Source organism: Ictidomys tridecemlineatus, unplaced genomic scaffold, assembly GCF_052094955.1.
Source record: "Ictidomys tridecemlineatus isolate mIctTri1 unplaced genomic scaffold, mIctTri1.hap1 Scaffold_93, whole genome shotgun sequence".
In the NCBI taxonomy this organism is placed as follows: domain Eukaryota; kingdom Metazoa; phylum Chordata; class Mammalia; order Rodentia; family Sciuridae; genus Ictidomys; species Ictidomys tridecemlineatus.
The window spans coordinates 235,204-246,401 of NW_027526152.1; the positions used below are offsets into that span (position 1 = coordinate 235,204).

The window sequence follows — 11,198 nt, forward strand, 5'->3', positions numbered from 1 at the left end:
CTAGGCCCTTTCTATGATCCCACTATTTATTTTAATTACCTTTCATTGTGATCAGTTATGTAATTCTAATGTTTTGAACTTTTATCTCTAACTCTGGACCTTTAAAAATACTGAGTGATTTGGAATGACATGTTTTAGTAGAATAAAAACTTCAAAAAGGAATAATATTTACTTATTGATGGTACAAGTTTTGGACTTGAATATCTCAGATGTTCACACTAAAAATTGAACTGTGGCAAGGACCTTAGGAGTTATGATTACAGAAGTACTTGTTTGTAGTATATATTTATATATTAATCTTCTCAGTGTGGAGCTAGTTATTTTTTGAAAGTTCATTTGAAGTTTTTAATCCACAAAAATACTTGAATTCTCTAAAAATAGGTTTTTTGTGTCAGATTTTGTTTGTTTGCACCTGATTTTACTCTTCGGCATATATATATATATATCTTGTTAAAGCAAAGACAGACCTTCTTATAGACCTAACTATTTTTAGGTATTTTGACTTCTGTTGCCTAATTAATGCATTAAATATTAAAACCTTTCCATTAACTTTTCTAAAATTCTGTGATCTCCAAGCGACCTTTTTAGAATCTCAAATTTTTGTTCAGGCCAGTTCTAAATGCCTGGCCTGTTTCAAAGAAACATTTCTCATTTTATCACTTTTTATTTGAGAACACTTGTTTTCTCTGTCCCTACTAGTAATATGAATGACCTAAATGGCAATTAATTTTCTTTGTAATGCAGTTAAATTATAGCAATATTTTTCTCAACTCCTCCAAAATTCATTCAGTCATCATCTGTGGTTTGTACTCTTTTTACTCATCCCCAGGTACTATGTTAGTTCATGCCTGTGTCATCTTTTCTGTTTCTAACCTAGGTCATCTGTCTTCATTCTCCATTATTTATATTTTTATATAATTTATTTCAAATTCTTAGTAATTTTCTCTATAGCTGCTTGAGTGGACTTTCTAAAATATGTCTGTCCATGTCAATATGTGCCTGTGGTTTATGAAGAATTTGCTTTCTATTTGATGACCTGTTCTTTTTTTCTTCCTTGTATCTTTTTAATAGTTTAAATATTTTTAATTATTTTCCTCATCCCCTGTATAAGCTTGATGTAATCATAAATTATAATGGAATTATAATTATATAATTGTAATTATATAATTATAATTTTATTCATCTTCTCATAATTTAAAGGCCATGGTATATATTCTGGATTTAATAAAAACCTGACATAGATTAATAGGTTTATTATTTTTTTTTATGGGCTTTAAGTAGCTCCCGAATCAGATAACTGTTGTGGCATTGTATGTTAGTACTTCATATACTGTGAACTTCGTAAGACATTCATTCAATTTATACACATATTTAAAGTTTCTGTAGTTCTGCATTCTACACTGTTGGTTTCATATTTGAAATTATTTTCATTCTATTTGAACATTGTCCTTTAATGATAGATTTGATTAGTGTATCAAAGTAGTACAAGGATAAACAGAATAGTATTTTATCCACTAAATATTGCTACCTTTATAATCTGTATTAGGTTGACATGAACTTCATGATTAGAGTTAAAACCAGTTTCCATTTTTAAAGGATCTCTCTTTTGGCTACTGAATTTTGACTGTTACTTAGTTTTACCAATTTAAAAATATCCAATTAATTACCATCTGTTCTAAATTTTTTCTTTAAGGAGTCCATTATCATTGTTGTTTGGTCTTATCCCTCCCCTAGTTCCTGTAGTCATTTCTCTGGTTTTTTAACAGTTTTATTGGGAAGTGCCTAGGTGTAGTTTTCCCCACCCCACCCACTTTTTCCTCTTGCAGTTATGTTGTTTGGGACCATTAAATATTTCTTGAGTCTTTTTTTAAATGTTGATTTTACCTCATTCTCTCGATTATAATAATGCATATTAGAATTTGATTTCCCCTGCCTCCTACATTCTGGATTTACTTCTTCTGGATATTTTCTTCTGACCTGTCTTAAAAGTGCTAGGATTTATTTTACTTCCCAAATCTGCTGCTAAAATCATTCATTGAGTTTAGGATTTTAAAAAGTTCAGGGTTTAAAATATTATTTTAGTTGTAGATGGACATAATATTTTATTTTATTTTTTATAGAATTTTTTTAAGAGAGAGAGAAAGAGAGAATTTTAATATTTATTTTTTAGTTTTTAGCGGACACAACATCTTTGTTTGTATGTGGTCCTGAGGATTGAACCCGGGCTGCATACATGCCAGGCGAGCGCACTATTGCTTGAGCCACATCCCCAGCCCGACACAATATTTTATTTATTTTATGTGGTGTTGAGGACTGATCCCAGTGCCCCACACATGTGGGGCATGTGCTTCACCACTGAGCCACAACCCCAGTCCTATTTCAGTACTACAGCTCAAACCCAGGACCTTGAGCCATGTGCTCTACTATTGAGCTACCTCCCCAGACTCCTTGCTCTTTCTCATAAGGGACTAGTGTCTTACTGCTTTCCAAGCTATCTTTAATCTCATCATTCTGCCTCTGCCTCCTGAGTATCTTCGATTGTAGGTAGGTCACCACACTCAACTATTTCTTGGTTTTATAGTTTCTAATCCTTTGACAAAATTCATAATCTTTTTTTTTCCTCTTTTGTGGTGCTGGGGTTTGAACTCAGAGCCTTGTGCATGCAAGGCAGCACTCTAACAACTAAACTATATTCCCAAACCTGAAATTCATAATCTTGACTTTACTTTTTTGAGTATATAAAGCACAGTGATTTTAAAACATGTGCGGATAACCCCATTAGGTGGTTTCCTTTTCTGTGGGATTTTTTTCTCACAGAATTTTGTCTTATGGAGTGCCTGATCAGTTTTGATTGGCTAACATTGTTGTGATAATTATAGATGAAATTTGAGGACTAAGATGAAGTTATCTTTTGATAGAAAAGTGTTGAGGTTACTTGAGTAAGATTGTCTGTCACTTTAAACTTAGCAATTAAGATAATTCAAAAATGACTTGTCTTTTCAATGTTTCAGTATTGTTCCTTTTGGATTTTTTGCCTGTTCATCACTTAAGTGTGCAGTACTTTCTAATCTAAACTCAAAGGCTAGGGCTTTTATTAAGGGTCCCTTTATTTGTAGCCCCAAACACTTGTTTTTTCCTCTAAGCCCAGGAATTTGATGAAAGCTTAGTTCAGACTCATTATATCTTTGTGTTATCTTCAATATGTGGGTAAACCTAGGAGAAAAGTACCTTAAAGTGCCAGCCTTACTTGTAATTCTGAGATTCTTTTTTCTAATGGATCTTGGCCACATACATATATCTTCACTGCCTTTTTAGCTTGGATCCTTTCAAACACAATTTTATATTCTTATAAAGATGTTTTGATTGTTCTTAGTGCTCTCAGACTAACTCTTTGATAATTGGAAACAAAATTCTCTCTGTCCTTCAAGATTCAGTTTTCTCCATATTCCTTCTTAAGCCAGTGGGGAAAATTATTATATTCCTTTAGGCGTCATTTATACCTGAAACAGTGAGCTCTTTTATTCTTTAGCATCTTACAAGGTAACTAGTATATTATAGCCACTCATAAAATACTTGCTGAAGAATTAAATGAGAAGCTAAATAAGAATATATAATCCCCTTTTTCTATTTGGTATCAATAATCCTTTTTTACTATAGTTCTTCTGATTTATGGAAAATTAAGTTTCAATTTAATTATCTTTTGAATTGGAACTATGGCTAAAGTAATACAAGGATAGCAGAAAATAGTATTTTTTAAATCATTAAATGTGGCTACCTTTGTCTCAGTAGATGAACATCTTGAGTTTCATGATCAGAGTTAAAACTTGTCAGTAGGTAATACTCTGATCGTGGGTCAGTTTGGCTTCTTTTCAGACATTATCAAAACTCAGATTTGTCTTTTTGCTTAATTGCAATTCTTTTGAAATAGATATCTAAAGTGTGAAAAATGTTCTGTCGTTAATTGCATAGCTAAAAAGACATATTCTAGAAGATTTTTTCTTTGACTGACTATATCTTTATTATGGTACCAGTCTTGGATTGAGAAAAGAGTTCCTCCATGACAAAAGATATACTTAGTGTCCTACCCATGGCAGAAACGAGAAAAAAATTATCCCCTGCTTTATCCTAATATGTTTAATTATGTTAGGTTGATCAGTCCTGATCTTCCACATTGAAGTAAAGTAAATTGAGTTTTTATTATCTTACACACAGGATACTTGCCCTTGGGGCACATGTTGTTTTCACATTTATTTTATTTACTGGTAAGTAGAGAATTAAGAGGAGAAGTTAGAAAATGTAAGTGATTTGCCAGAGTTTGATTTACGAAATTGCAGGTTTGAATTTCTATTTTATGTGCCTAAGCATTTTATAGAATTGTGGGAAATGATATTTACAAAGAGAAACTTTTGATTTGATAACTGGCTTTATTTTAGGAAACTAAGCCACGAAGAATATGAGAGACTAGAAAAAGAGCAGCGGCTGTCAGCTGCAGATGAAACGGTGGTTTCCGCTGTACAGGAAGTTAAAAATTACAAGTGAGTTCAGTTTCTAAAAGAGGGTGTCAATGTCTAATGATCTAGTGTTAGCTTTCTTTTTTAATCTTTTTTTACATTATGTAGATAGAAGAAAATAGCATGGAAGTATAAATAACGAGATTATATGAATACATTCAATTCACACAGGAGAAAAAATAAATTTCAACTTTACAAATGAAAAATGTTAACAAAAAATTTACTTACACCCAATGGGAAAGACCATAGGGAACTTGGTCAATGCAAACAGTTCTGGGGGTTTTGATTGTTGTAGTAATTCTTTAAGAAATCAGTTTGCTGTGTGATGTATCAAGACCCACAAAAGTGTGGCATTTGATAGACCTTGGAAATCTTCTATGGATATAATTTGAAAAAATAAAAAATGTTTTAAGGAGGAAGATATTTCTAGCAGAATTACTTGAGAACACACTGATGAACAGTTACAGAAATTATAATTTATCATTCAGAATCTTTAGCAATTAAATGATAAAGAAGTTATTAGTATTAGGTTTTTATTTTATTTATTTATTTATTTTTGGTGCTTTACTACTAAGCTACATCCTTAGACCTTTTTTTTCCCTTGAGACAGGGTCTCAGTTGCATAGGTTCCCACTTAATTGCTGAGACTGACCTCGAACTTGTGATCCTCCTGCCTCAGCTTCCCAATCATTGGGATTACTGGCATGTGGCATTGCACCTGGTCTGTAGTATTAGTTTTGATCACACTGGATTCATATAACTATAGAAATGTTTTTCTTATGTATGATAAAGTCTTTAAAAGTATAGCTGATGGAATAAAGGGAAAATGGTCAGAATGTTTCAAATGTTATTCAATTGTTCTAATTCTTAGGCGGAGAATTGAAGAACTGGAAGAAGAACTACAGAAAACCGAGCGCTCATTTAAAAACCAGGTAGTAATTAATACTGTCCTGTAGTTGCAGAATTCTTTGTATCTAATACAGACAATTATAGGCTATTATAATGAGTCCCTAAAAACATATTTTTTTAATGTGTTGTCTTTTTCAGATTGCTGTGCAGGAGAAGAAAGCTCATGATAATTGGGTAAGATTTTTCCCCCTTTTTTTTATTTTGTGCATAGCCTACCACAACTGAATTTGAATATTTTCTCTTTAATAGCTCAAAGCTCGTTCTGCAGAAAGAGCTATAGCTGAAGAGAAAAGGGAAGCTGCTAATTTGAGACAGAAGTATGTGATTTTGGTATCTTACTATATGTTTTATAGTGTTTTAAGGTTATGCTAGATATTATCTATGAAGGAATAGATTGCTGTTTCATAATTCAGCCCATTCTTTCTCAATATTCAAGACTATTGGAAATGACCCAAAAGATGGCAATGCAGCAAGATGAACCCATGATTGTAAAACCTATGCCGGGAAGACCAAATTTACAAAATCCTCCTCTGAGAGGTAGGGGACACTTTGTAAAAGGAGCTATTTTATTTCTTGGTGCAGAATGTATGTAAATTACTTTTTATTTCTGTGTGTAATGGTTATGAAATAATCTGAATGATTTGCTAAAGCAGGAGGTGAGGGTTGGTGTCAGGGAGAAGGCTACCTTAAAGTAGTAACACGGCATTGTTGTCTTTAGGTCCACTGAACCATAATGGCTCTTTTGGTCCATCCCCCGTGAGTGGTGGAGAATGTTCCCCTCCACTGACAGCAGAGCCAGCTGGAAGACCTCCTTCTGCTACTCTTAATCGAAAAGATATGCCCAGAAACGGATTTGGTGAGCATTCACATGTTGCTTTATAGTAAACTGCTTCAAGGTTTTGGTTTTTTTTTCCCTTTTGAATATTCTAATAAAAACATAGAATTTGGGCCTGTACAATACATAGAAGATAATTTCTTACTTTATCTTAGTGAATGTTTTCTGTAAAATCTGTTCTAGAATAGAAAACATTTTTTTTTTCCTGGAGGTCCCTGTATTGTTTTTTTCTTTTAAATTTTACACTGTGAAGTGTAAACCTTTATCTTTAAATTAAATCTCTATGGTGTTCCTTTCAAAAATATTATAAAAGTAGCCTTAAACTTTATGTAGCATACATATTTCCAACATGAAATACTGAGTCTTATTTCCAATTCTAAATAGGACTGTAGTCTTGGTAAGATTGGAAGTCAGGTTATACAGACTAAAGAAAAAACAGCCTACACATACTTCAAGTCTATAGCTTAAAGTTTAGGACCAGTACTTATTAATCTGCTGTTCTATCAACCCAAGGCAGTTCTTTATTTTACTTAAGTCTCTTCATAAATTGTGATTTACGTATTGGGCAACCCATTTTTTTAAAAAAATATTTTTAATTGTAGATGGACATGATATCTTTATTTATTTTTTAAATGTGTGCTGAGAATCAAACCCAGTGCCTCACACATGCTAGGCAAACACTCTACAACTGAGCTATGACCCCAACCCCTGGGCAACCCATTTTTAATGTTGCTTTCCAGTTATTGTTGAACCCTGACCTGTCCACCAGTGGTTTATTTCTTCTGAAAAATACATACAAGGGCTCTGATCTTTCTTTCCCAAGGGTCAATGGATGGACCTTTACCTCGTACTGGTCTTCTGAGGCATCTGGGAAACCCATTGCCTCTGGTAAAGGACCAAGTAATTTCAAAGAATCTGTAACTGTGGATGGAGGATTTTTATTCTTTTCATGTTAGAATAAGTCTGAATCCATTCTTTGATCTCTAACAGACCCAGGATGTGGTCCAGCTCACATGAACAGCAGCTCCAGAAGTTCTTCTCCAGCTAAGGTGACGAATGAGGGCAAGGTAAGTTCTGTAGTTACTGTGAATCATGTGGTCATGCAGGAACATGTAGCTTTCCTACAGTACTTTCTCTTTGCTTTATCCTTCTTTGTGTTCTATTTGTACTATCCCATTTGTTTTTTAAAAAGCAAACTGTTCCCCAAGAACCTGAGACCCCCTCAGTCTCCACCATTACTTCTTTGACTGAGCATCCAGTTGGAGTAAGTACTTAGAGGTTGAGAACTGAATTGGGTTTTATTCTGTGCATTTCTGGGAAGGATATTCAGAGCATGACACTGATCTTGTTTGCTTTAAACTGCATGCAATATTGAGCTTACTTTTCTCCTTAACTTGGGAATGTTGCTTAAGTGTGTACAACTATAATGAACTACAGAATGTAAAAAGTTATCACTCTAACTTTATATGGTGTTTTGTGTTGAATCTTCTAAGGCAAAGTAAATTCATTATAAATTATATAATTCATCATTTTTATTTTTGTTTGGAAGAATGTTATTTAAGAATTCCTCCATTTGTGCAAACCCTATTTTGAGTGATTTGAATTAGATTGGTATCAGATTTTCTGAAAGTGAAATACTGTTTCAGTGAAACAATGATAATCTGAAATGACCTCTTGAGCCAGTCCCAAGCAATGGTCTCATTTGTTCACATAAGTGTATTCTCTTGTAACTGTGTTGCTATTATATCTGGTAGGTCTTCTGCAGCTCTATAATAAAATAAATTTTTAATTGTTTAGTTTCAAACCCACTACTCATAGGAAATGATAAATCAATATCTCAAATGGTGTACAGTAAATGAAAGTAAATATTAAAGCCTTTTCTTCCTAATTTGTGTATATAGCACTGTGATGGAAAATACTTCTCAAGTTCCAGTGTATATATATTCTAGGAATATACATCTCTGGGGAAATCTAAGGGCAGCTTAGATAAGACCCCAAACCCCTTTGTAGTAGAAGATTTAAAAGAGAGCAAAGACCCATTGTTAGAGAGGAGTAGAGGTGGGAAAACATGGCTTGGAGCCAAACCTGGGATTGAGTTTCTTTAATATGCAGTGTGGCCTTCAACAAATTATGATATTCCATTTGCTTTTGTTCCCTCTTATTTAAAACAAGACAGTCTACTTAAAGATCTCAGAGGTTGAATAATATATGAAAGACTTACCGAAGATACTCTGAATAGTAGCTATTATTACATGGGTAGAGAATGGATTTTTCATTTTATTCTGTTCATTCTTAATATGGAAGTAATGGGCTATTGTGATGGGGAGGGGGGAGTCCCTTTGAAATAGATTGTAGTGAATACAGCATGACATACTGGTCAGAAATCACCTCTGTTAACAACCTCTGCCAGTCCTCTTGCCTTTCCCTTTCCTGTGCAGATATAATCAGTAACAAACTGGTCCCTCTTGTGGCATCCTTCCAACTTCTGTAAGCTGTCAGTGGGAATACACAGGAGGGGTGGGTAGAGTTTTGTTGCACTGATGGTGTTCTCTGGACAGGTGCCTGTTTTGGGTTTTAGCTTTTATCGGTGTTGGTACTTTGTCTTAATACATAGGAATTTTAAAACTTTTAACTTCTTTCAAATCTTAAATTGCAGGTTCATATGGCTATGAAAGGGCCCCCTCCTTTCTCAGGGGTACCCTTCATGGGCCCCCCCATGGGACTCCCAATGGGACGGCCTCCACCACCTCCCATTCGGTATGGACCGCCACTTCAGCTCGGTGGGCCTTTTGGGCCTCGGCCAATTCCTCCACCATTTGGTATGATGATCTGAATAGTAGTGATTGACTTATAAATCACATTCATCTTCCACTTCTATTGCTTGCTAAAACAGTTGGTTGCTATCTCAGGTCTTAACAATGAAAGGATAAAGCTGAGTACATTTTAACTTTTCCTCCAGTTTTCTGGGACATATGGGACACTACATAATCTTATACTGAGTTGGGCAATAGCTATCTCTCATAGACAAGGATAAGGGGCTATATACAGAAAAGCCAGAAATATTACTTCTGCAGATGTTTGTTGAAAATCTGTTGATATGCACTGCAATAGATGGAAAGGTGGATGAGACGCATGCCATAACTTAAAATTTTGTCACAGATATGAAAATCCTACAACATAAAGTTTGTAATCACCCATAATGGAAGCATAAGCAGTAGGTTATAGAATATAGAAAAGGAAAAGTCAAACCCTCCTTACCTTGAGAAAAGTCAGAGGGAAGTGTTAAAGAGGAGGATTTAACAGTGACCTAATAAATGTTGCTGATTTAATTAGGTGGCTGTGGAAGGCCTTTTCCTGGAGGGCCTGCACCTTGATTCTGATGGCATGTGTAAAGTCCATGCTGAAATACTTCATGAATTTTTAATGGATAGAGTAATAAATAGTGGGATTTCCTTTTATCAAAATTTCTTTGATGTAGTAAAGTTCTTATTTCATAATCTATCATCTTTTCATGGTAATATAGTACTTCCAAATATAAATGGAGCTCTTGTGAGATAGAAATAATTCTGCAATTATATAGTAGGGAAAAAAAACGACAAGCCTGGAGCTAGGTAGAGCCATATTTAAATCCTTAATATGTTGCTTCATGGCTGGTTGGCCAAAGTCTATAACCTAAACTTGTTCCATTTCAGTTTGCCTCATCTGGCAAGTCAGGATGTTCACCAGTTGATGTTCTAGGCTTGAGAGAAATTAAAGACTATAATATTAACATACTTGAAATCACCCTAGTTCAGAAATATCTGGGTATTTACATAACTTCCTTTTTATTTTCCAGGTCCTGGTATTCGTTCACCAATAGGCTTCAGAGAATATGCACCAGGTGTTTCACCTGGAAAACGGGATTTGCCTTTTGACCCTCGTGATTTTTTTCCAGGACCTGCACCAGCACCATTTAGACCTTTAGGCTCATTTGGCCCAAGAGAGTACTTCATTTCTGGTGCCCCATTACCACCTCCAACTCATGGTCCCCAAGACTATGGGCCACCACCTGCTGCAAAAGACTTAATGCCTTCAGGCTTTAAAGATGAAGCTCCACCTACACCTGATTCTCAGAGTAGTGAGGGATGTTCACAGGCCTTAAAACAGGGCCTGTAAAATTAACCTCTGACACTTAGTCAGAAAATGGACTATGAACTATTCATCGAGTTAAAGGATTATTGGCTTCAAAATATAAAAGTTTATTTTAAAAGGTTTATGTTTTTAGAATAAAGCTGCCTTGGTGCAGTATACATTTTGAGCCAAAATATTTTCCCCCTAAATATCCCCACTTAAGCTAGAGTATTCTTCCAATTTTAAAATGTGCAATAAGGAATATCTTTGTTTTAGTTAATGTAGCATATACAATTGCTAAATGATTTAGAATGTCATAATTATGGACATTTCTTGTGGAAATGCTTTAAGAACATGTATTTCCATTATCCTATTTTTAGTGTATTCCAGTTGATAACAGAGAAATGGTGTTTTATAAGCTTGATTTTTTTCTCTTTCAATATCTGGTCGCAGAGACTGTTACGCTAAAAATGTTTACTCAAAGATCATAAACTTCATTTTCCTTCTTGCTGAAGTTCTTTGTTGTAATAGTTCATAAAAAATTGTTTTTTAATATTTCCCAAGTGTCTGTTGATTCATTGGATCGTCATGAGACTTTGTGCCATTGGGGAAGCATGTAAACTCACTCTCAGAACTGAAGATGGTGACTTGGCAGCATATTCCCTGTTGCTCACTGTTAAGGATGCTGGACCTTGGTCAACTGTGGACTTCTACAGAGGATTTCTTTTACTTGTGAGAAGTCTTGTGGCTCTATTTTTGTAGCACATTCATGTACTTTTTTCTAACCACTGTCTATGTGAGAATGGTTTTCTGAGAATGAGTTTACATTAGTA

The 11,198-nt window shown here is 34.5% G+C and overlaps 1 protein-coding gene across 4 annotated transcripts in view; it reads left to right on the forward strand.

Annotated features, from left to right (window-relative positions):
• The window catches only part of LOC144374899 (transport and Golgi organization protein 1 homolog), a 44,723-nt gene extending 33,800 nt beyond the window's left edge, over positions 1–10,923 (forward strand). For 3 of the 4 annotated variants that reach the window (XM_078037641.1, XM_078037642.1, XM_078037640.1), the window contains 9 exons: positions 4,434–4,535; positions 5,383–5,443; positions 5,559–5,594; positions 5,670–5,737; positions 5,857–5,957; positions 6,139–6,276; positions 7,246–7,322; positions 8,912–9,074; positions 10,091–10,923. In XM_078037641.1, the coding sequence (XP_077893767.1) occupies positions 4,434–4,535; positions 5,383–5,443; positions 5,559–5,594; positions 5,670–5,737; positions 5,857–5,957; positions 6,139–6,276; positions 7,246–7,322; positions 8,912–9,074; positions 10,091–10,410 (1,066 nt within the window). In that variant the 3' untranslated portion in view covers positions 10,411–10,923. Of the gene's footprint in view, positions 1–4,433; positions 4,536–5,382; positions 5,444–5,558; positions 5,595–5,669; positions 5,738–5,856; positions 5,958–6,138; positions 6,277–7,245; positions 7,323–7,447; positions 8,108–8,911; positions 9,075–10,090 lie in introns of those variants that run through there. The other variant, XM_078037643.1, reaches the window with a different exon arrangement.
• Positions 10,924–11,198: the final 275 nt, after the last annotated feature.